Genomic DNA, 26,993 nt, shown 5'->3' with positions numbered 1-26,993 from the left:
AAATTACCTTTTTACCCATTTTATATCCTTTAATAGTTATGAAGCAATAACGTGTAAACATCAAAATTTACAATAAGCGGAAGTAAAACAATAAACTATCTGAATATATATCCAATACAACTGTTTGAGCATCGACTACCCAAAACTGGTGTCACAGTTTCACAGACGGTCTAGGAATACTACATACAAAGTCTGAAAGATAGAAAATACACTATTTCTGAAATAAGTAAATGAAACAGGATAAAGGGATAGAGGGAGATGCCAGGGCCTGCGGACATCTGCAGGACTACCTTAGATCTCCGTGTGGACTGAAGGTAGCCACCCAAGCTATAGTCCAAAAGCTACTGCTCCAAGATCTACACACAGTGCAGAGTGTAGTATCAGCACAATCGACCTCATGTGCTGGTAAGTGCCTAGCCTAACCTCGACAAAGTAGTGACAAGGCTAGGACCAGACTACCAAATAAACCTGTGCAGTTAAATCATATACATCGGAAATAGAAGCAGATAATTACAATTAAAATTGGGCAGGGTAAACATGTTGCGGGGAGTAACAAGTAACAACAGAACGACAGTAGAGAAACATAAGGAATTCCATAAATCAATCACCAGCAAAAATAAGGAAATAGAAGAAACAGGTACACATGTAATAACATTGCAGGCGTGCAACCCGATCCCATTTCATATGATAGCATTGCAGGCCTGCAACCAGCTCCCATTTCTTGGAAAATAGTAATGAAGCCTCCTGTTCTGATGAAGCCTCCCATACCTGATGAAGCCTCTTGTTCTGGGTAGATTTGCCTAGGCCGCAATGTCATACCGTAGTTTAGACTGGGTAGATTTGCCTAGGCCGCCTCTTTCGAGATTTTCAACCTAGAGGACTTTTTTTTTTACATCCTAACTTTTGCCTAGGCCGCCTCTTTCGAAACTTTCAACCTAGCGGACTTTTTTTTTTAGAGCCGTACATAGTTTATACTCTTGCGGGCTAGGAGTGTAGCAACATGCAGTTTAGGCTCATGCGTCAAGGAGCATGGAGACTTCAAGGATAATACTTCTTCAAAAACTTGCCATTGATAGGGCCGATCCCCATACCATCTGCATCAACCAGCTTATAAGCCCCACTTGAATAAGCTTCTTGTACGACATATGGCTCATCCCATTTTGAAGTGAACTTCCCTACAGGTTTATGGGAAGTAATTATGGGTCTTCATACGGCAAGGACTTGATCTCCTACTTGAAAGTATCTCGGACGAACTCTTTTATTGAAGGCGCGAGACAATCGAGCTTGATAACATTCAAGACTCTGTTGAGCTTCCAATCTCTTTTCATCAAGAGCTTCCAACTCTGCTAATCGAAGTCGAGCATTTTCTTCATCAGTGATCCCTTCTTGAATAGCCAGTCGTAACAAAAGTATTTGACACTCAAGTAGCAAGACGGCTTCGACTCCATAAACACGTGAATAAGGAGTCGCCTGTGTTGGCATGCGATGAGTCGTTCTATATGCCCATAGAGCTTCTTCCATACGGTCATTCCAATCTCGTTTGGATTTGGAGACAACTTTCTTTAACAAGTTGCATAGAGTCTTGTTGAATGCCTTAGCTAGACCATTGGCGGCAGCATTGTACATCGAAGAGTTACGTTTCTTGAATCCAAAGAGATCACAAATCCTGTTCATCAACCTATTATCGAATGGCTTTCCATTATCCGTTATTATGTAACGAAGAATGCCAAAGCGATAAATAATGTTTACTTGGATGAAACTTGCAACATTTTCCTTTTTTTACTTCCTTAAGAGCAACAGCTTCAGCCCATTTTGAGAAGTAGTCAGTTGCAGCCAAGATGTATAGGTACCCACCAGAGGACTTTGGCAGTGGTCCAACAACATCCAATCCCCGAGTGTCAAATGGCTAGGATGCAACAGTCGGGTGCAATATTTCAGGAGGTTGATGAATAAAATTCGCATGGAATTGACAAGCATTGCATCTTTGAGCGTAGTCCAAGCAATCTTTTACCATCGTTGGCCAATAATATCCCATCCTTTTTATATGGAAGTGGAGCTTGGTCCGGACTGGTGTGACCCACATACCCCAGAATATGCCTCCTACAAAGCTTGTAGAGCTTCTTCTTCTTCTAGGCATCGCAAGAGTACTCCCTTGAACGACCTTCTGTATAGAGTATCCTTATAGTAAAGGAAGCGAGGTGCACGACGACGGATTTCAGTCCTTCTCCTCGGATTTTCTGGAAGTATCCCATAACATAAGTAGTCGATAATGGGTTGTCGCCATTCTTCTTTCTCAACTTTAGAAATAGCAACAAGCTGCTTGAGTTTGTTTTCTTCACCTTCGACCTCATTTGGCGGCGGTACTACCCATTTTTGGCAGACGGTAACTTGCGCTTGGTCAGGCAGGGCTAATGATGAAGCTAGAGCAGCTAAAGCATCAGCCTTCTTATTTTCTTTCCTTGGTACATACTGAATAGTCACATCGCTGAGCCACTCCATCAACTTTTTTGCGTAATCATGATATGGGCGTAGTTCAGGCTTCTTGACCTCGTAACTACCCAAAAGCTGATTGATCACTAACTGGAGTCACCAAAGACTTGCAATTGCAATTGCTTCATATCAACGGCCATTTCAAGCCCAAGTATTAATGCTTGATATTCAGCAACATTGTTGGAACAGAGTTGTGTCAAGGTGAAGGAGTAGGGCAAGACTTCACCTTGAGGAGTGACAAATACTACGCCAGCCCCGGCTCCCCTATGATGCGCAGCACCATCAAAGTACATCTTCCATGGAGGTTGAACTTCAACGACCATTGCGTCCTCATCAGGTAGTTTATTAGTTAGCTCCCAGTCATCAGGTATCGGATGATCTGCCAAGAAGTCTGCCAATGCTTGTCCTTTTACAGCCTTTTGAGGGATGTACAAAATCTCGAATTGTTGAAATTGGAGGTACCAACTCGCTAGTCGATCACTAAGAACAGGTTTTGACATCACGAACTTGATGGGATTTGCTTTAGAAACAAGACGGACAACATGAGCTTGAAAGTAGTGCTTCAACTTTTGAATTGAGAAGACTAGCACCAAACACAACTTTTCAATTGGAAAATAGTTCAACTCGTTAGGTGTCATCATCTTGCTCAAGTAGCAAAGAGAGTTTTCTTTTCCCTCACTATTTTCTTGGGCCAACAATGCTCCAACAGACCTTTCCTGCGCCGCAATGTATAGTATCAATGGCTTTCCTGGTATAGGAGCTGCTAAAACTGGAGGCTTCATCAAGTAGGTTTTGATACTTTCGAAGGCATTGCTACAAGCTTGATCCCACTTGAAAGGAATGCCTTTCTTCATGAGGTGACTAAATGGTTGACACCTCCCAGCCAGGTTTGATACGAATCTTCTAAGGTATGCTAGCTTTCCTTGAAGACTCTTCAATTCATGGATATCTCGAGGCTCAGGCATTTTCAAAATGGCATCCACTTTGGCTTGATCAATTTCGATCCCTTGATGGCGGACAATGAAACCAAGGAACTTTCCAAAAGTAACTCCAAAGGCACATTTCAACGGATTCATCCTAAGTTGGTACCTCCGGAGCAATTCAAATACCATCCTCAAGTCTTTTATGTGGTCACCCTTCTCTCTTGATTTTACCACCAAGTCGTCAACATAGCATTCGACATACTTGTGGAGAAGATCATCGAAAATATTCTGCATAGCCCTTTGGTAAGTAACACCAGCATTCTTCAAGCCAAAAGGCATTACCTTGTAGCAATAATACCCTTGGGGGTGTGATATGCAGTAAGCTCTTCATCTTTTGGTGCCATGCGAATTTGGTTATAGCCCGACGAACCGTCCATGAAAGACATTGCCTCGTAACCAGTAGTAGCATCGATCATCAGCTCTGGAATAGGAAGTGGGAATTCATCTTTGGGACATGCATTATTGAGGTCCCTAAAGTCAACGCATACTCGAATCTGGCCATTCTTCTTCCTTACAGGGACAATACTTGAAATCCATGTTGGGTATTTAACTTCCCGAATAAATCTAGCTTCGATGAGTTTGTTAACTTCAGTTTCAATAGGGAACCAAGTCTGGCCTAAAATGCCTTTGAGCTTGTTTAACAGGGCGAGCACCATTTCTGACTGCAAGGTGATGGACTGCTACTTTCGGGTCCAAGCCAGGCATCTCTTTGTAACTCCAAGCAAAGACATCCCTGAATTCTTTGAGTAACTCAATATAAGTGCTCTCTTCATCAGCTTCTAGTAAAGCACTTAGGTAGGTGGGTCTTGGTTCCTCATCGATGACAAAGTTAACTTCTTTTAAGGCATCAACTGTCGTCTTCACCTCCTTCTTCAAGTTTAGTTGGAGCATCTTTCGCATCTTCATCTTCTTGAGGGTCCCCATCATTGAAGGATATGTGATAACACGGCGAAACATCCTCCAATTCTGCATTATCTTCCATCGAAGATGAAACACCATTCTTGCCTTGTACAGTGACATGATACGAAGAACCTACACTTTCTTCATCTTCGTCGCATTCCTTAGTGTAGACCACAGTATATGGCTTTACCTTCAGTACTTCTTCACATGAAACCACCAGTTTTGTTTGTCGCCTCATTCTGGAAGGAACCAAACTTTGGAAATCCTTAGTGATGATTTCTCTGGAACTTATTCCCCTTCTTTAATGGACCCAATCCCTCAAATACAGAAGTTCTCACAGTTGATTTTCCAAGCCGATCAAAGACAGAAGGCATGTTAGTAGCGGCAGATTCGTCTTCTACAGTGATATAATTGCTACTCGCCCTTCTTATTGAGATGTGCACTGGTGACGGTTGCTTGTATCCCAGACCTTCACGGGGTTGCCTCGTTGCAGCTTCTGATGGGAGCTTCCCTAACTTTGACGGCTCGTTGGGATTGTATCTAGCTTTTGCAAATAGCTTGTAAGCGTTAGGATCGAAACCTTCATCTGTTCGCTTTGTAGGGAGTGCTACATTACGCAAACGATTTTGGACTACAGACCCTGCAAGCGGCTTTGAGGACAACTTTACTGCCTCAATTCGTTTTACCGGAAGAGTTAACTCCCTTAGCATCTTGGTTTGGAGATTATGTGATTTGACCTCGTCTTTCTTCCTTTTAGGGATATATCGGAGCGCGGGACTTACTTTCTTTCCATAAGATGCAATACCCCCTTTATGAGATTTACTCACGTTGGTGGGTACCTCTTCAGTAACAGTTTTGGCTTTACCAATAGTCACATCAGCTCTTTTAGTTATGGGTTCGTCATTCTTTCTTTTCGTACCATCATCAACTTTCAGCTCCTTCACAATGCGGCTCTTCAAGTAGAACTTTGCATCGGTAAAGTGTGACTCAACCTCGGTGAATGGCTCATCATTAGCAACTACCATCTTCTCGACTTCACCCTCGTAGTATTTTAAACATTGATGGTAGGTAGATGGAACAACTTTATTCTCATGTATCCAAGTCCTCCCAAGCAAAACATTGTATGAAGTCTTCGCGTCAATCACATGCAGCCATGCACTTGATTGCATATCTTCAATAGTGATTCCCAGCCTGATCGTGCCTATGGATCTTTGCCCCCTTGGTTGAATCCTTGGATCATCACACGACTTTCTGAGAGTTCATTCATGGGAATACCAAGTTCTTTCACAGTGTGGATTGGAAAAATGTTCACTGAGGATCCTCCATCAACCAAAATCCGATTTACCCTTTCATCGCGCATATAGCCAACCATGTACAATGGGCGGTTATGAGGAGCGTAACCTAGCAAAAAATCGTCATTTGTGAACGTGACCTTTTCCTCACAAGCATTAACTTCTTGAGGAGTGGACTCGATGGGCTTTTCCGAAGATGGTGCCAACGGTAGGTCATCACTCTTTTCTTCCCCTTTGTCAGCATGGCAACAAGAGGCATCAATGCCATCATGAGAAATCTTCGTACAAAACCAACTTGGTAAAAACTCCTCCAAGGTCACTGGATTTCGTGGCTTTTGAGGGTGGTGCATCTCCACTTTTGCTTTCTTCAAATGCCTAACTGGATTCTTTTTTATTGGTATTTTTACCATCATCTTCCTTGTTGGTTGTTCCACTGATTCTTTTTGTAGGCTCCTTTTGTGGTGCCTACGATGAGTCACCAATGTCCAACTTTCATCATCATCAGGTTGGTTGACTTCAGCTTTGTCGCTCTCCAGTAATTCTTTAGTTTTACTTTCTTTAAAATTACATAATTCATCCGGACTGAATGTGCCAAAGGTGATAGAGACTTGGTTTGCGCTTGCTTTCTCATCTTCAAGCACGATCTTCTTTTCGCGAGCCAAGTCCATGATTTTATCCTTGAAGACAAAGCATTTCTCTAGAGTGTGGCTTACAAGTCGGTGATATTTGCAGTAGTTTGGGTCATTTGTTTTCCCAGCTTCATTTTGTCCCTTCATCTTCGGAAGCTCGATGAGATTTAACTCGAGAAGTTCTTCGAAAATGGATGGCACATCAGAATTCAGGAATGGGTACTCTTTCTCTTGCATTTCTTTTAGAGTCAGCTTCCCACTTGACTTATCTTGAAATGAAGTGGATTTCATACTCTGCTTCTTGTTATCCTTCGTCGTGAACTTCACAAGTGACGTATTGACATTCATAGCTTCTTTGCTTTCAGACTTGGGTATGAATTTGCCCCACTTCCTGACTTCTTGCTTGTCATTCACTTTGCGAGGTTCATAGATGGGTAGCATTTCATTTCCAGCGGAGGCCATGCTCAATTCCATGTCATGGGTACGAGTTGCAAGTTCTTCAAATGTGATAGGCTTGATATCTTGCAAGATGTAGCACAATCCCCAATGCATGCCTTGGATGCACATCTCTATGCCTGAAGCTTCACTAAGCCTGTCTTTGCAGTTGAGGCTTGCATTCCTCCAACGATTGATAAAGTCGATAACTGGTTCCCCCTTTTGTTGACGAGTATTTGTAAGCTCTATCATACCCACTGTGCGTCTTGTGCTATAAAAGCGATTGAGGAACTCTTGCTCTAGTTGATCCCAGTTGTCGATAGATCCAGCCTCGAGGTATGTGTACCAGTCAAAAGTATTTCCTTGTAGCGAGCGGACAAACTGCTTGATGAGGTAATCTCCACAAGTCCCAGCATTGTTGCACGTCTCCACGAAGTGCACAATATGTTGCTTTGGGTTACCTTTACCATCAAACTGTTGAAACTTCGGAGGTTGATAGCCAGCAGACATCTTCAACATATCGACCCTTGCAGTGTACGGCTTTGCATATGTAAGGGAGGATTTGGCAGCAACTTCATATTTGTTCTTAATGGTTCATTTGATGAACTCTTTCAGTTGATCGATTGGAATCATCCCTTCAGATGAGACAGGGATAGCCTTAGTGGATGCTACTTGTCTTGGGGGAGAGTCACTCTCTAGAACTTCTGGGAGCTTACCGGGTGCATGGGTAGATTCTTCTTCCATCAAGATTCCCACCCTATCTGTTAGCTTGTCAATTCTAGCCTCTTGATTTTGCATGCATTTGGTCAAGCCAGCGATTGCTTCCGTCAAGTTTGCCAACTGCTCCTCCATAGATGAAGTGTTTGTCACCATGGCTTGCATGATTGTCGTGGATGACGGAGAGTAGCATGGATTTTCACACAGATTGATCCTTGACTGGCTAACGCTATGTGGTGTAAGTGGGGAGGATCCATCGCTTGAAGCATCATCATCTTCCTTCACAGCAGAGTGCTTGGAGCTGGAGAGGTCAAGCAGAGCAAGAGTTTTCTTGATCTTTTCAGCAACATCGCTTCCTCCTTCAGATGCGTTTGTGGAAGATCTTGCTCCTTTTGAGGATGAAGATCTGAAAACAGGGGTTGATGCGGACGGCACTTGGGGTGCTTGTTGTCCTAAAGAGTTTGCTTTGCTCCTCGTAACTGGTCCGAAACTTCCAAAGGTGACATCGAGGATGCTTTCCACATCAGCATAGAACCTAGAGTTAGCAGTCTTGGTGGATGTTGATCTGGAGTTGATTTTCTTCGAAGCCATTTCAATGTTCTTGAACTTTGGTGAGTGAAAAGTTGAGATGAGAGGTAGAGATGGTCCCACTGGGCGTGCCAGAATTTGTAGACAATAAATTTGCATCGAGAAAATAAAATCAAGACCAAAAAATATTGCAACAATCGTAGTATTTATTTTAAATATTTGAGTGTTACAATCTCTATGATTCCTCTGATTCTACTTTTCTAGTATAAATTCAAGGGCCTTTGAGCTTGATCTTGAATTGTAATTTGATTTATCCGTCACGAACAGTTTGATTGTTGCCACAAATTTTATCACAAACAAGTAGCCTTGATCTTGAACGCCTTGTATTTGATTTGACTTCGTTCTTGATCTTGAATACTTGAATTTTTCTTCGTTCTTGAGCTTGAACTTGAACTTGATTGCTTGAAGCTTGAAACTTGTAGAGAAATTTGCGGTGTTTGATCCACGAGCTCTCTCTTGCTTCTTTTTATAACTTCTGGCCCCTTTTCTGAGTTATGAAGACCCCTATTTATAGTTGTGGAAGGGAAGAGATGTGATAAGAACAAACTCTTTCCGACCAATCAAATTGAAGTGTGACATGGCTACATTTGATTGGCCAGAACATGTCACTTGCACACGTGGCGCGATTTCATTGGCCTTTTAGCGCGACTGGACATTCCTTGTCATTTTGACACGTGGCATGATCCTATTTGCTCTTCCGTTTGACTTGGCGCGCCACGTCATTTGACATGTGGCACCAAACTGGACCTCTAGGAAGATGACATCTTGGGCTTAATGAAGTGGGCTCATCACTTTAGCCCAATTAAATGGGCTAGCCCAATGGATTAAGACTTATTTATTTAATCCATATATATTGGACTTATATAACTAATTCAATTATATTAGCCCAATAATATTTATTTGGACTAGCATATTAAAATATAGTCCATATTATTTTATCGATTTAAATTCGATAAAATTTTAATGCTTACACATATATCTAACTAGAATAGAGAAAAGCAATAAAAATTTCAGTTCTTTCTTCCTTTCACTCCTTTCTTTCCTTTTCTTTAGTTGTTATATAATTTGTTCAATATAAATACTAAAAGGCAACTAAGAATTTCATTGCAAAATCAAAGGTTTGATTTTGTAATGCAATTGTTAGTAATTTGTGCATACCGCAGGACATTATATTCTACGTTAATTCATTGATTTCACTATGTATTTGTATCTTTATTTTGACTTATACTTCTTTTCAATTAACATGGGACATAATGGCGGATGAAAGTAATTTTATTAGCAAAATTAATAGTGAGTCAATGAACTGAAAATGAAAGGTTCGTATTGCCAGACGTTAGGAAAATCCGGATCATGACAGACCTGATATTCCTTATTCAATTGAGCTTATTCTGATGGATGAAAAGGTAATATTTATAAACTTCGTTTATATATACTTCAATATGCTTTCTCCATATAGGGAATAACTTAAATTTTTTGAATTAATTGAATGGTTTTGTAGGGCGACCGCATTCACGCAAGTGTTGGCAGGTCTTTTATCCAAAAATTCAAGCAACAAATTAAGGAAATGGGCTTGTACATCATGAAGAATTTCGTGGTTTGTCCAAATAATATGAGACTGAATACCAAAAATCACAAGTTTAAGTTGATATTCACACAAAAAGCCAGTTTGAGGAAATACAAGATCCACAATTCAATATGTGTATCTTCAAATTTAGAACCTATGGCAGCTGTCAAATCTACAAGAATTTGATAATACTGAACTCTTAGGTAATTAATTTTTTCTCATATTTTTTCAGTTTTAGTTTACTTTTCTTTATATGTTTTCTTATGATCGTGACATGAAAAAAAATCTCAATCTCAATATGTGACGTATCTAAAATTTTAGTCCTTGCGGATTAGTTCAATTTAAAAAATCAATTGTCAAATATTGATGAAGAATCAACTTTTATCATATCATCTCCTTCACTTTCTTATGCATTTTAAGCTTTTCATCTCATTATGGAACACACATTCCACCACTTTCATATTTATGAGTAGCTGGCAACATTTTCAATGGACAGGTTATAGTTTGAATACCAAGCTCTTTTTTATAATTAGGAGTAGTTGAAGATTAAGCTCCTAAACATGAGTTTCAGGAACTATGAATTTATGATCCAAATCACTCCAATTATAGTAAAAGTTGAAGTTTAATATTTAATTTGAATTTCTTTATTTTGTTAGCTGCATAACCATTTAGGTGGAATGTTACATTTTGGCTGGAGCCTTATCTTATTCAATCTTTGAGAAATAAACAAAACTTAAAGTATCTCAAGCATCTTAAATATATCCTCCGTGAAGTAGAGTGTTTCAAAAATGTCAAATGAAATGTAACCATTAATCTATGATTCGTTATCTTCTTTCTGTCTTATCAGTTATGTTGTTCGGACTCTCCAAAAATGTTGTCGCACCCGTGTCAGATCTTCCAAAAATGCGCTAAATTTGGAGGATCTGACACGCACACAACAACATTTTTTAGGAGTCCGAATAACATAGCTTATCAGTACTCGTTAAGAACTAAAGCAATCCCAATTATAGTAAAAGTTGAAGTTTCATATCAAATTTGAAATACTTTATTTTGTTAGTTAATTAATCATTTATGTGGAATGTTAGTTTTGTGGGCTTGAACCTTATCCTTCTTTCTTTCTTTTTGTGAGCTGTTGAATTCTCTTGTTGTTTTATTAATGAAGCAACTTTTAAGATGCTTAAAAAAATAGTATATCTGCAAGAGTGGATCTGTATATTTTTTGACTTAATTTTTTTTATCATCTTATTAATAAAAACTATGTATTTTATTTATCTCTTTTATGTCTTATTTGTTTGGTATACAATTGCTATATCTTGTGTAGATTCTTCAGAAATTTATTAATTATTATACATTCTTGCTTTATACTAACTTCAATTTTTTCGCTGATTTTTTTGTCAATATTGTTGTAGATGTTACTGGCAAAATTGTGAGTTATAGAGATGTACATTCTATCAAACAAGATGATAGAATTTGTATATTCATGAACGTACGTGGAGATACAGGATTATGAGTAAGCTACCCAATATTAATTAAACTAAATAAATATTTCAATAATTTGTTATTTCTATTCACGTGCTAACCTTATAATAATTGTAGGAGCAATAATATTTCTGCAACTTTTTTGTTATGCTTACTGATGACGAGGATATTATAAACAAATACAATCCTTCTCCACGTGCAGAGACATTCAAAGTATGTTTTTCTACTGAAATATTTCTCAAGCTTTGCTATTTGTGATTGAAGAAATTTTTAATTATAATATATATTTTTTATAGGGTCGGGATTTCAATAATAACCAAGTCATTCATGAAGGTAACGAAATCATGGTGATTTTACAACTCACCATTAACATTTCTTTATATTGTTGATTCTTTTAATAAAATTATTTGCAGGTGTATACAATAATAAAACAATAGGAATTATAGTTTCACTGCTGATTTTCACAACTTTTTATATTTTAAATATGTAGGATTCTATTGAAGATACTGACTTTATCGATGTTGTAAATACACCTTCCAATATGAGTGTAACTAATTGTCATACCAGTGGTTGAAGAAGATCCGTATGCTCAGTTGTCAGGAAATAAGATCAAGAGAATTTTTAAGAAGAAGATATCATAAGGTGTTTACATATGTAACAACTGCAGAAACAGAGAATTATTTGATTAGTTAGTTTAGTAGTTTTGTTTGTTATGAAAAAGATGTTTGAATCGTTTCCTGTTTTTTCTTATATTTAACTTTTCCTGTTTGGTTAGTTTGGTAACTTCATCAGTTATGGACAACATGTTTGAATATATTCACGCTTCATTCAATTTTTGAACTTCACCTATTTAGATACATACAATAGTCCATATATTTTTAACTTAGTGGAAAGGCTACTTGAACGTGCCAGTGTTGATTATTTTTAACTCATTTCACTGTTATATTGGTTCTCTATGTAGTCGAAGAATTTTCCTAGTTGATATATTTCTCCATCAAGCTATCTAGAATTGATGTGAACTGAAGCTTTATTGTGTGACGGACAACCTTTAATTGATGTGAGGGTAAAGTTATCTCATTCGATTAAAGTAAATTGTCAATGAATTGAATGAGTATGGCGAGTTTAAGCCATGAAGAGGATGGTGGAGTTGAGCTACTATTTTATTAAATCCCTCAATAGTTGATCTATTATTTTGTTCACGAGAAAGTCTAGAATTGATGCAATTTATTTTTGCACTCAGCCATTGATTAGACACTGATGGAGTTGAGTTACAGTAGCCAATTTTTTTTAAAGTAGTATTAATTATTTTGGCAAAACTTTATAGTACCATATTTTCTAAAATCAACTTAGAGTTGAGATACTCTTTTGATTATATTTTTTAATTTCTTGCAAAGCATAGTTACTTTAAATTCACTTTTTTCCTCTTTACTATGAAAATTTTGATAATTTATGTCATTTATATTTACTGAAGCTTTCACCAAATGTGGTGACATACGAGAAGTGTGGAGCCTAGAATATTAGGGCCTAGAGGGTTGATCTTCTACTTCCAGTTGTTGAATTTAGTATTACTATGTTTCGATGAATTGAGGATCTAAAAAAAGGGTGACAGATTGGTTAGTAAGATGAAGCCAAAGGATTTGACTTACCAAGTTTCGGGAGCTAAACTGTTATAGCGTAGAAAAATTATAGAAGATCAGTATAAGAATTGACAATCATGACTAATATAGAATGATCAATAGTCATCAATTTGATGTTATTGATGCACTTAAATTACTTTAAAATATAAATTATATATTATTCTCTTTTCCTCTAAATAAAATACTAATTTATACTGGACTAGGACTATCTCAACTAATTGAGAAGCGTATCTTTAATTAGACGATGCACCTTTTCAATTGCGGTGATTAATTATGCTTACGATGGGAAGGGTATTGAATAAGTTGACGCAGAAGCTTTTACTGTCCTTATTTTGTGAAGGAGATAAACTTCAATCACTCCAGAAAGAAATGTAAAACTACTCTTGATTATCTATATTGATTTTATTTTGGATTCGAGATACGTTTTATCCTTGACCTTTGCGTGAGTGCATAAATATTGGCGGTCCGTAGCACAGATACAATCCTATGAAATTCATATATTTATTTTTTGGTTTAATTTTTTTGAATGTGATCGCTAAATTTCGTCAGCAATATAGACATGTTTCGACAATATTATTTTTTTCCTTTGAACCTATCCGCGCATCGCGCGGGAACTTATACTAGTTCTAGTAAAGTAAGGAAAGATATCCTAGCTGACTCCTTCGATGGTTACTGCTAATCTACGTGAGCTAGCTTAAGTGACTTCTTATGTCATAGCTATCCAAAGATCAAATAAAGCCTCGTACAAGTTTAGTTGATCGTAACTTAGGCTTACGGGTAAAAAGAGGCATGTTACTTTGCTGGGAGATCAAAGTGGAGACATAATTGTCTTACTCCAATGTGAATGCAATATTTTTTTTTAAAAAAAAAGTATCTTCCTCGAATGAAATAAACCCGGGCTAATACTTCAAGCCTTGTCTTTAAAAGTTTAAAGACCTTGACGAGTCTTAAAGTACGGCCATTTGTAAGCATTTAAATTTTATCGAATTTAAATCGATAAAATAATTTGGACTATATTTCAAATTTAAGATATATTGGTCCAAACAAATATTATGGGCTAATATAATTAAATTAATTGTATAAGTCCAATATAAATGGATTAAATAAATAAGTCTTAATCCATTGGGCTAGCTCATTTAATTGGGCTAAAGTAATAAGCCCACTTCATTAAGCCCAAGATGTCATCTTCCTAGAGGCCCAGTGTGGTGCCACGTGTCAAATGACGTTGTGCGCCAAGTCAAATGGAAAAGCCAATAGGATCATGTCACGTGTCAAATGACGTGGCGCGCCAAGTCAAATGGAAAAGCCAATAGGATCATGTCACGTGTCAAAATGACAAGGCATGCCAAGTCACATTAAAAGGGCAATAAAATCTCACCACGTGTGCAAGTGACATGTTCTGGCCAATCAAATGCGGTCATGTCACACTTCAATATGATTGGTCGGAAAGAGTTTGTTCTTATCACAACTCCTCCCTTCCACAACTATAAATAAGGGTCTTCATAACTCAAAAAAGACACCAGAAGTTATAACAAAAAGCAAGAGAGAGCTCGTGGATCAAATGCTGCAGATTTCTCTAAAAGCTACAAGCATTCAAGTGTTCTAAGGATTAAAAAATCAAGACGAAGATTCAAGAACAAGCTGTAAGCCCTTGGATTAAAAATACGTCAAGATCAATATCAGGCCTCAAGCACTTGGATTAAAATAAAATAAAATTCAAGATCAAGCTCAAAAGCTCTTTTGTTTACTGTGGAAAAGTATAATCAGAGGATTCATAGAGATTGTAACACTCAAATATTTGAAATAAAATACTACTATTGTTGCGATATTTTCCGTTTTGATTTTATTTTCTCGACGCAAATTTATTATCTACACTTCTATTATCACATTTCTTCTTTTATAGAATTAGCTAAATAAGATCAACAACTATCATCTTCAGGAACTCACACTTTCCTTTAATTAACTTTTATTTTATAATTGAAACGCAAAATTTAATATAATATTTATGTGCATTTTTAAAATTATATACTTATTGAGGTAGGATACACGCGCAACACGCATACCCAAATACTAGTAGTATTAAACATGCCAAAGTTATAAAAGCTTCTCATTGAAAATATAATTAGAAGTTTAAGTAAAATTATTTTTATATTTGAAAAGCATTCATTCTTTCCGAAAGGAATTAAAAAAATAGATTTATATAAATTGAAACAAAAAATTAACTGATAAAATAATCATGATACATGCAAATTGATTTTAATATTTAAATATTCAAATAAATATTTGAGAAACTCACAAATTAACCTTGAAACCATGTTTAAAAAAAAATAAAAAGAAAAGAGAGGAAGGGAGACAAAATTAAAAAAAGAGCCCGTCGATGAAGAGGGGTGGAAAAAGAGGGAAGAAAGAGGAAGAGAGTCAATGATTGGGTCCCATCAATCCCAACAAAAAGGATTAGTAGTATACTACTCAAGCACCGCTACTATTTTCTTCAGGAGTGAAGACTAGCAAAAATAGAGTATAAATAGGTAAAGCAGGGAACGACCCTCAACCCGAGAAATCCTCTAATTAGATGGAAAATTAGAAGCACAAGAATAAGAGGGTGGTTGGATGGGCCACTTTTTATGATACAGAGTGTTTGACAAAAAAAATGCTTAAAAAAAGTCAAAAGTGTTATGAAATAAAAGTAATTTAGTAAAACATGAACAAGAAATAAAAATAGAGAGAAGGAAGAGATTTTCTTCTTCAATTGTGTGTATTTTACTATTTATTACAAGGTTTTTATATAGACATAAAAGGTAAAGAAAATATGTTATGGAATATGTCATTGAACATATAAAATATGTCATTGAATATATCATTAAGCATTTGAGATCAAGATCAGGGAAGAAGAGTAGACATCCACCATAATGTGATATTTATCATAACACTCCCCCTTGGATGTCCATAGATAATGTGCCTCGTTAAAACTTTACTAGGAAAAAACTCTATGGGAAAAAATCCTAGTGAAGGAAAAAGAGTACACATGTTTAGAAATAGCCTTTTGGTTGCCTCGTTAAAAACCTTGCAAGGAAAAACTCAGTGGGACAAAACCTTGTAAGGGAAAAAGAGTACAACGCGTATTAACTCCCCCTGATGAGAGCATCAATTCACATCCTTGATCATTCACATCTCAATCTTGTACACTAGTTTCTTGAAGGTTGACGTCGGTAGAGATTTGGTGAACAAATCAACCATATTATCACTTGAACGAATCTGTTGCACATTGATATCACCATTCTTTTGAAGATCATGTGTGAAAAATAACTTTGGTAAAATGTTATAGACCTCAACCAAATACATTCTCGACTTGTTTCATGAATAGCAATTATCTCAGCGTGATTAGAAGAAGTAGTCATGATTGATTGCTTAGTCAATCGCCAAGATATGACAGTGTCTCCACATGTAAACACATAGCATGTTTGAGATCAAGCCTTGTGTGTGTGCTAGATAAATACCCCACATCGGCATAACCAACAAGATCGGTATTGCAACCATTGCCATAAAATAAGCCCACATCGGTAATCCCCCTTAGATAACGCAATATGTGCTTGATTTCATTCCAATGTTTCCTTGAGCGGAGCTATATCTTGCTAAGACATTAACTGAAAAAGTTATGACAGGCCTTGTAGTGTTAGCAAGATATATTAGCGCACCAATTGCATTAAGACCAAGAAGCTCTTCATTATTTTCATGAGGTCGAAGTTGATCTTTATTTATATCGAGTAATCTTACAACCATCAGGGTACTTAATGGATGTGCTTTATCCACATAAAAGCTCTTTAAAATCTTTTTAGTGCATGTTGATTGATTAATAAAAATTTTATCTTTCATATACTCAATTTGTAGACCAAGACAAAAAGTCTTTCCAAGATCTTTTATTTCAAATTCTTTCTTTAAACAGTCTACTGCTTTAGGAAGCTATCTAGGAGTTGTAATGATATTTGAATCATCAACATATACAGAGATTATAACAAATTCAAATCCAGATCTTTTTATAAAGATACAAGGACAAATTAAATCATTCTTGTACCCTTATTTAATAGGTACTCACACAGGCGTTTATACCACATGCGCCCTGATTGTTTCAATCCGTATAAGAATTTTTGAAGCTTTATTTAATAAATTTCTTGGAAACATTAATATACTTCAGAACAATTTTAATCCTTTAATGATTTCCATTATATGCATATCAAGTTTTTATGTATTGCCAGATTAAAACCTGAAATGATTATATCCACCATAAGAGACACATGTCTCCATATAATCAATGTGAGGATATTTACTAATTTTCTTGTGTCACAAGTCGTCTTTATGTCTATCGACTTGAACTTTTTGCACAAGAACACATTTATACCTCCATTGGCTTTATACTTTTAGGTGTTAGGACTATCCGCCCAACTTCACATTTTTCAAGTGAAGTCAATTTTCATTGCGTATTTTTCATTTGGCCAATCATTTATCGGTCCAAATTTCATGACAGATTTGAGCTCAAGATCCTCGTCAATATTAATAATATTGAGCGCTACATTATGTTAACAATATCACCGATGATCACTCTACGTCGGTTCCATTATTACCTAATAAAGACATAACTTAGTGAGATCTCTTTATCTCATTATTTTCAGGTACCTGAGCCTCTCACATGAGGTCTTACGAAGTGTTATGTCGTGGTGCTCTTCTAGAGCACTTGCCTCCTTATTATGACCATCTTGAACATTTGCCTCTCTCCTTCTTCAAGGAGTTTTATCTTTGGAACCGATTGGTCTGTTACGCTTCATGTGTGCCATAGACTCTGTCCCTCATGGACTTTATTCTATTTGGAGCATTAGCAGTTGAAATATGACATTTAGCTTTGGGTCAGCAAATGCGTCTGGCAATAATTTGTAAATGAATTATCACTTGAACTTCAAGTTCATATTTTCTCGTATGAGGATTTATATGTATTCATAATAATTCATTTCATGTATCACTTTCTCAGCTGCCCATTTTCTCCCCCTAATGTTGGGATCACCAACACATTTCCCAACCTTCTTTGGGAACCCATCTCTTTGCATTATGGTGGCATAAGCACATCCATATTTCTATATAGAAATTATTTGGTTCCTGACCCTGAACCGATTGTGATAGGGAGAAATTTTCATAACTTGGCTAGATGTGTACAAGTGCTACTGTATATTAAATAATACATCTCATACCAAAATTCATTTTTTTAGAGTTTTGTTCTCATAACCAATGATTTAGCTATAATTGGAGGCATACAATTTCTGCTAAATCAACTTGGATTTAAACCAGTATTATCAAGATAAATCATCATAATTTATATTCTGGAACTGTGCTCTAATAATTTGAGCAAGCAATCTTGCAAAAGCCAAACTGCAAGTTGATAACAAATGCACATGTAACCATAGAATAGATGCATCTATTAAAAATCATATATTAGTAAACGGTCCACATGGCAGGTGATTGGGCCCATATATTTATCACCTTTTATTCGTTCCAGAAATCAAGGGATTCAATCCCAGCCTTAACTGGTATATTATGAGAATAAGCAGCACAAGAGAATTCTTGAAGAATCTTCTATTCTTCAATATATGTCAATATAATTCTTAATTAATTTTTCGCATCATAATTGAACCGGGGTGGTCAACCGGTCATGCCAACTAGTATTTATTTTAGTAAACCTCTAGTTTACTTGTGGTATATGATTCCAGCATCATACTTATATTTGTGTAGTACAAATAGAAAAAAAACCAGGTAATCTTTCATATTTACCTGGTATGATTATAGAAATATGAAGATATTCAATCTTCCTTTCATTTATAGTCTCAATATGTCAATCACTTTGACTTATACATTTGAAATTCAAAAAGTTTCTTTTGAGACTTTATAATATCAATGTCATAAATAATTTTATCCATCCGGATAGTAACAAATTAGTTTTTCCGGAGCTCTTAACAACTTTTGTACTACAAGATCTTTTATCATACTATTCATATGGTAAATATCTCCTTCACAGAGAAACTTATATCATAATAAATTGTCATGGTCAGAATTATCATAAGCAAAATCATTTCTTTCTTTAATTTTGCCTTTAATAACTTTTATAAGGCATGACAAAATAATATTTGGCGTATCACATGTACGCGACCAATGACATATTCATGTAACCATACAATAATATTTATTCTCTTTATTTCACTCAAACCTCTCTTAGAGGTGAGTTGTGTGGTATTCATATAATCATGAATTGCATGTCTGTATTCATTGCTTTTATCACATATTGTCACATTCAACTTTAGGAACGAGTTTGCATTCTCAATGCTTATCACAAGTCACATTCTTTTCAAGGAATGGATCAAAATCAGGAACGTGCTTTATTATTTTCACATCAATTTGATGGTAAACATTGCCTTCACATTTTGAAGGACTATTTTGAGAACCCTTATTGTTCTCCTTTTATAATCATAGTGATGGTTATTATTATTTTGATCTTTGGAATGCCCACGTTCGTTGTTCAACCATTTGTCTTCATTTAAACTTATTATGCACTGCTACCACATTCACTTCAAGAATGGAGCAAATCAAGTGGGACAATCTTCATGCCTTTAATGAAAAATATATTATTTTTCTTTAGTCATCATTATATCATTAATATGGTATAGTGGGACTCAAACCCAATGTCTTACCAATATAAAGACATGTTAGGCCATAATAAATTAGGACTAGAACCCAATTCTTATCATTATGGAGCATCCCGATGTCTTACCCTCAATCAGTGGCATAATAGGCTAAACAATATTGAGATTCATTCTCAAACCTTAATTTCAAACACATGCCAAGAAAGTTATACACAACTAATTTGCAACTTAGCAAATTAAATTTGCTTTCTTAAATAAGTGTACAAATCTCAAATCATCGTAAAACTTTATTAATTATTTATAGCATCTATATGAAATACAACCTTTTGTAGTCAGAATATTTCTTCTAAATTCTATTAGAGTTTAAATGGATTATAAAATCATTGTCATAATATTTATTGACTCTCTCTAAAAAATATTGTTGTTTTCGGGGTATACCCTACCTATTGGATTTGATTTAACGCCATGACTTTCCTTCACTCAATTCAACCAAGCAATTAGTGAATAAATTTATCAAAAGTATATCATATAGGTAACAACACATATATAGTACTAATACATAAATTCAGCATTTATATTACCTGAGAAGTGACATTATAGGTAACAACTTACCAGTTGTAGCTTGTGCATCATTCAAATAAAATACTTGAAAATAGTAAGTCAGTAGCAAGCATCAAGCAGGTCATGGATACTCGAAAATACCTCTTCTAATAGTCATACTAATCACTGTTTGCTTTCAAATGATACAACCATAAATTATGAAGTATACTTTCTCAGTAGCTGATTTGTTTTCCAAATTTCAAAGAAGTAATTAATCAACCTAGATAAAGATGTGAAGTACTTCTTGTTTTCTTCAAGATGATTTATTCTTCTAATCAGTATGACAATTTTTTTTATTCTTCCTTTTTTTTACTATATGCAAATGCAAAAATCCAAAAGGAAAAAATATTCATCCAAGTAAAAGAAAATGTTAAAAGCGGTAGGACAGATTTAAGATAGTTAACACACAAATATGCATAAGACAACTTATATAACATATCCTTGGTTACCATGACATGCCTCATATCAACAATTAATTGCTACTATAATTTTCACATATAGAACTTCGAAAATTTTATTCCATTCATGTGATATGAATGATGTAATATTAATATGTGCTTATGTAATACATGTATGGTACGAAGTTGTGTGCATATGAGATATTAAAGGATGACAAGTATAACATAATTATACCTTCTTACGTTCCATTACTTACCATATGTAGTTTCTCTTTACATCTAACCATGAGATGATATGTATGACTTCTAATTGCAATCTTTCCGGATGTAGGAAATATTTTGAAGATGTATATACAATTGGTTAGAGACTCGTGCTGATAACGTGTTATGAAATAAAAGTAATTTAGTAAAACATGAACAAGAAATAAAAATAGAGAAAAGGAAGAGATTTTCTTCTTCAATTGTGTGTATTTTACTATCTATTACAAGGCCTTTATATAGGCATAAAAGGTGAAGAAAATATGTCATGGAATATGTCATTGAACATATAAAATATGTCATTGAATATATCATTAAGCATTTGAGATCAAGATCAGGGAAGAAGAGTAGACATCCACCATAATGTGATATTTATCATAACAAAAAGCAACAAGTTGGTTGATCCCAACTTTTCCAATTTTAGCTTAAAAGTCATTTTGGTTTGACCAATAAAATTACCCTTTTGTCCATTATAAGTTTTTATAATATCAAACTTACCCTGAATCAAAGAAACCCAAAACATTTTCTTCTCCTGTTTTCTTCACGTCTCAAGACCCGTTCCTCTTCTTTCATCTTCCTCTCTACTTCATATTTTATTTTCTGCACTTTCCTCGAGTATCATTTTGTCATCCACTTGCATTACTTTCCACCAATTCTACTTGACTATATAGTATCTTTCTTATACTTTATAAAAATTATCTAAAGTAATCACATAAATTAAAATTAAATTAAAATATAAATTATTTTTTATTTGCATTAATTTATAATTAAATATATTATAGTAATCAGCTCCTTTATAATATTAACAGCTTTAAGGATATTTTTGTCTTTTTAATAGAAAAAAGTGCTTACCATCACTTGTTTACCAAACACTTCAACAATTTTTTTTAAGTTTCAGCACTTTTATCCAAACAGGTAACTGTTTATTTATAAAATAAGCTCCAGCACTTAAAAGCTGCTTTTAAGCCTTTGTGCTTAGAAGCCACTTTTTTTAAATCAATCCAAACGGGCTCTAAGAAAATTACAGAAACTCAAACATAATTCCCTCCTTAAACCCTAGATTTTAATCTAAAAACTATAAAATAAAATAAAATTTGACATCACTTTATTCATAGTTATGGCTCTAGAGGAATCGGCAACTGTCGTTGATTCCCTCCCTGATTTCTTCAATTCATCGGCGGCTACGTCTTCATCCTCATCTCTCTATCTCAACCGTCCTTTCGATCAAACCGCCTCTTCTTCACCGTCCGATACACCGCCTGCTCTTTCCAGGAATTCTTCACTCAATGCGCTTGCTCCGGCATTCGTTCCACGAACTTCATCGTCTCTGTCGATTTCTCCGTCGACGTCGCTGACCGACTTGAATCAGGCGGGTAAAACACTGGTGCACGTGTACTCTACTCCTGCTGCTACTTTCCATCCGGTTCAGAACCATTTTGTTTATGCTCCTCAATTTCCGGTTCAGTATCTGTCGCCGTTTTATGGTGGTGTTGTGGAGGGAGTTGCACAAGAGATGGTTGTTGGTGCTGATTTGGATCATGCTAGTAAAAATGGAGGGTTAACTGAAGAAGCTGTTCAAAAGATTATTAATCAAGTAAGCATAAAATTTTCTGTATCACCTTACATTAGTTGTTTTTTAATTACCCTAGATGATTAATCTCTAGTTTTAGAGAACGCTAGATTTGTTCTAAAAGATGAATTATTGAGTATTGAAATGAAACTGCCCTAAAGAGCAGAATGTATCTGGAGAATTAACCAACTAGTTTAGGATTGAGACGTAGTAGTAGAAGGAATTCGTTTATCATTGTTTATAATTCGTTTGTTTCCTTAGAATTTTCTCTTCTATGCAAATGGTAAATTACTAGCTCTCAGTATATAATGTTTCCTTAGAATTTTCTCTTCTATGCAAATGGTAAATTACTAGCTCTCAATATATAACAAGCTGACTTAAACTACAGAACTGTTTTGAAGATCTAAAATTGTGCTGCAAAATTTTCAAAAAATTTCGAAGTGCTTGTGAAATTGTATAAGATTCATGAGGGAGGGAACTGCTATGCTATTTCTTTATTCTTCTAATTCAGAATACTCACATTGTCTGTAGGTGGAGTTCTACTTCAGTGATTTAAATTTGGCAACAACTGATCATCTAATAAAGCATATGCTCAAGGACCCCGAAGGATATGGTAAGTTGTCCTTTAGCCTTTACTTTGTGTAATAAATGAGGTGGTGGTGGGGTTTTCCTTAGCATTTGTGCTTTTGAGTCTCTTCGAGTTGGTTCTTGTTTTTAGAGATATTTTTAAGTTTTTGTTTCTGATGATTGTTCTAAGTCTGCCTGGACTTCTTTTCTTTGCTATAGTACCAATATCCGTGGTTGCATTGTTCAAGAAGATTAAAGCTCTTGCAGATAGTCATGCACAGCTTGCTCAAGTTTTGCGGAGCTCTACAAAGCTTGTGAGTTTTTCCTCTTCACCTTCTCACCCCTCCTTTCTAACCTAAAATAATCCACTGTCGATGTTAATAATTTTTCTTCTGCGAATCATGTGATTCCACCATGTAAGTTTCAGCAATAATTGCTCTCTCTCACGTTTTCTCTCACTTATTTTATCACTTAATGTATTTACTTATTTATTTGATTTTTGTCCTTGTAGGTAGTTAGTGACGATGGCATGAAGGTCAAACGCAAAATTCCTTTGACTGAAACCGACTTGAAAGAGTTGCAAGTAGGTCCTTTTTTTTTTGCTAGCTGTCTAGTTTAGAACAAAAAACGTTTGATGAAACATTTATTTCCACCTAATAGTTCATATCAAATTTTTATCAGTATTTTGTTGTTTTTCTGTTGTTTATTTTTCATTTTGATATTCCTCATTCTGCACCTTTAGTCTCGAATAGTGATTGCTGAAAATTTGCCCGAGGACCACTGCCATCAAAACCTCATGAAGATTTTCTCAACTGTTGGAAGGTAGAATTTTTCTTACAGTCTATATACAGATGTCCAAAAGATCTGCTTAATAGAAAATATCAACAGCTTTTTAAGACTTTTGCTTAATACATCAGTGTGAAGATGATTCGCACCTGCCAACCTCAGTATTCCAGTGGTTGGGCTTCTTCAGGATCTAGAACAGCAAAATCAGATAGTATGATGTATAGCAACAAGGTAAGCATCAGATGGTGTGATTTGTGCGATATTTGTAGTTTATGCACGAGTGTGAAATCTTGAAGTTGATGCCTTCCCCCAACTACAACCAGAATTAAAATAAGAAATGATGAATATCATGTTAGAGTTGTTGATATTCTGTTTTGGAAATAAAGCTCGACCATACTACCATATTCTGCTATCATAGGTTGAACAAAGACCGGAAAAAATTGATACTGCAACAGAGTTCTGTAGCCTTGCACATATAAGATAGCGTTGTCTGTATTTATACTTGGTATAACGTTGTTCCTTCTAGTATCTGAATTGGATACCTGAATGCAGTTACACGCTTTTGTGGAATACGAATCCATCAAATTGGCTGAGACGGCGGTGAGTTAATATAATGTTGTTCCCGCAAAACTTGGCTATCTCTGTCTTTGCCATCCTTTATTTTCGTTTTTGATCTTATATTGCAGGTTGCAGAATTAAATGATGAGGATAACTGGAGAAATGGTCTAAAAGTCCGGTTACTTCTTAGACACACGGTGAGTCTTGAACAGTAATTCCTGTGTACACTTGAAACCACGCGATTTAAGCAGTGATAATTCTGTTTGTTAGTGAAAGAAGAATGAATGTTGAAAACTGATGATTAATGTTACTGATATAATTTAGATGCCCAGACTACACACTTATAGTCCATATTTGTTCGGAGTACTTCTGATGCAGTTATAGTGATTGATTTTTCAGTTGATACATATAAGATAACTCTAGGGCTTGATTGTTTCTGAAGGAAGGGGAAGAAATGGATGACTAGGAAAACATGTACTCCCTCCGTTCCAATTTATGTGAACCTGTTTGACTGGGCACGGAGTTTAAGAAAAGATGAAGACTTTTGGAATTTGTGGTTCTAAACAAGTCAAAAAGGGGCCCAAAATATTTGTGTGGTTATAAAAGCTTCTCATTAAGGGTAGAATGGTTCCCATTAAGGGTAGAATGGTAAGTATAAGCTAAATTGTTTCCAAATTTAGAAAGGGGTCATTCTTTTTGGAACGGACCAAAAAGGAAATAGGTTCACATAAACTGGAACTGAGGGAGTAATTCTTAACTCAGATCTTATTATGTCATTCATTATTTCCGTTTAATCCCTTTCCTTTCCGTTCAGAAGCAGTCAGTGCTGAAGAATTTCTTGACTATGATGTGTTGGTTAAATGGAGATGGTTGGATCTCCCTTGACAGGGACAGGAACAGCTTTCGGGCTTTACCTGTTACCAGATTTTGTTGATCTTACCCAATTTTGTACTTGTTAGACTTGCTAGAGAACTTCTAATATCATTATTATTACTATTATTTATATATAACATATATTTATGTTATTTTTACTTTTACTTCTATATTATTTTGGTATGAGAGTATATGAGTTGAGCTTAAAGAAGAAGTGTGGATTCATATTTGGGACTTACACGTAATTGATGTTTGTGCCACTTCTATCCAAGTTCAAATTAACCCTTTTTGCCTCAGCATAAATTTCGTCGAAAATAAATAATCTCATTTTTAATAATATCATGTATGTATGGATTTTGGTTGAACACACAGGAAAAATGTGGCCAAGCTCGAGGGAAAAAAGCTGGTCATGAAAGTGAACACAACTTCAAGGAAGATGATGGTTTTGCATTAGAGGTCAATGAAAAGCTTAATGAAGAGTCATCACACCATCTTGATGCTCGGTCCAATGAGCTTGCAGTAAGTGAATCTGCATTTATTCCTAGAATGTGGTAACATGTCTAGATAGTATTTTAGTAACTGCACCACATAATCCTGCAGAGACTGGTTTTCAATAAGATTGTAGTGTAGTTTGTGTTTTATTTTTGTGGTTTCCTCATCTATGTTTTACATCGGCAGGAGGAGCATGACAGTGATGGGATGAGGAAAAGGTGTGGTCGTGCTCGGGGTAAGGGACAAGGACAGGGTCAGGGACGTGGACATGGACGTCCCCAGTTTCATCAAAACAACTGTGGAGGTAGTGTGAAAAGTGCCCCCTCAAATATCAATCGTGTTGGTCTAGGGCAGCCTGTTTTTGATCAGTCAGCAGCAGCCAAGCAATCTTCTGTACCTCGTATGTCGGATGGCACTAAGGGATTCTCCATGGGTCGAGGTAAACCAATGGCTATCAAAACTACGTGACGACTTCCTACTTTCCTGAGATTGTCATGCGAGAATTTCCACGTGGAGAAGGTGGGGATTTTTTTCTCCTTTTGCAAGTATTAATGGCAAGGTATTAGAAATGCTGTCAATCCAGTGGAGCTGGTATGATAACATTTGGTCGTTTGAGTAAAAGTTTCATTTATTATGTGTTTACTGAATCAAATGAACCTTGAAAGAAGGCCTGCAGTTTTGGTTGTTATTTCTCTTCGAGTTCCTTGGTTGTAAAAATGAAACAGTACAGAGGCAGCTACATAGAAATAGTAAAGAATTTTTCAACTCTCTCTTTCGCTCCACCTTCAACTGCATGTGTGAAGTCTGTGGACACGGGACATTAGTCAATCAGGCAATATGATGCTGAAATGCATAAACCCCAGCATAAGAAAAGTGCAGAATATCCTAGCAAGGTCTATGAACAAAGTCAATTGGAATTGCATAGCTTTAGGCCTGTGTAAACCAAAAGAGGCATATTGCAGCATAGGACTGGTTGTGCTACTTGCCAAGTTAAAATCTGTGGCGTGATCACCTTACTTTTTCAGAAAGAAATACTGATTCAAGTATCCAAATCCAAAAGGTAAAAGAATGATAAATGATGGTTTTGAAATTATCTTAGGACTAGAGATGGGAACTGTTGATAAATATAGGCTTAAAAATGCATATCCTCGATCACTCTTTTACACTTGATCATCTTTGGCTCGTGGCAATAACAGAAGGGTTTATTGTTCTTTTGTTGTATTTAACTTCAGGGGTCGTGGTTTTTGCTCTCCTCGTCTGAATGTGCGCATAATATGCTGGTTTTTAACAGTAGGGATATCTTCTTAATAAAAGGGCAGCCCGGTGCACTAAGCTCCCGCTATGCGCGGGATCCGGGGAAGGGCCGAACGACAAGGGTCTATTGTACGCAGCCTTACCCTGCATTTTCACAAGAGGCAGTTTCCACGACTTGAACCCGTGACTTCCTGGTCACATGGTAGCAACTTTATCAGTTATGCCAAGACGCCCCTCCTAGGG

At 36.1% G+C, this 26,993-nt stretch overlaps 1 protein-coding gene and 1 pseudogene across 1 annotated transcript; both read left to right on the top strand.

Annotated features, from left to right (window-relative positions):
- Positions 1–21,742: 21,742 nt before the first annotated feature.
- LOC107806201 (la-related protein 6B) lies at positions 21,743–26,266 on the top strand. Its single transcript, XM_016630321.2, has 10 exons — positions 21,743–22,244; positions 22,752–22,833; positions 23,007–23,101; positions 23,299–23,370; positions 23,530–23,609; positions 23,705–23,804; positions 24,126–24,173; positions 24,260–24,328; positions 25,377–25,523; positions 25,683–26,266. Exons 1-10 carry the CDS (start codon positions 21,768–21,770, stop codon positions 25,962–25,964), a joined length of 1,452 nt encoding a protein of 483 aa, XP_016485807.2. The 5' UTR covers positions 21,743–21,767; the 3' UTR covers positions 25,965–26,266.
- Positions 24,981–25,081, top strand: LOC142181377 (U6atac minor spliceosomal RNA; annotated as a pseudogene).
- Positions 26,267–26,993: the final 727 nt, after the last annotated feature.

The sequence above is a fragment of the Nicotiana tabacum genome, chromosome 5 (genome assembly GCF_000715075.1).
Source record: "Nicotiana tabacum cultivar K326 chromosome 5, ASM71507v2, whole genome shotgun sequence".
Taxonomy (NCBI): domain Eukaryota; kingdom Viridiplantae; phylum Streptophyta; class Magnoliopsida; order Solanales; family Solanaceae; genus Nicotiana; species Nicotiana tabacum.
Note: the sequence above shows the minus strand (reverse complement) of the source record. Positions and strands in the feature narration are given on the sequence as shown.

Coding starts and splice junctions, on each gene's coding strand:
- LOC107806201 (XM_016630321.2), top strand. CDS start 21,768: ATGGCTCTAGAGGAATCGGCAACTGTCGTTGATTCCCTCCCTGATTTC. Junction 23,610..23,704: donor ATTTTCTCAACTGTTGGAAG/GTAGAATTTTTC, acceptor TTAATACATCAG/TGTGAAGATGATTCGCACCT. Junction 23,805..24,125: donor GTATGATGTATAGCAACAAG/GTAAGCATCAGA, acceptor ACCTGAATGCAG/TTACACGCTTTTGTGGAATA.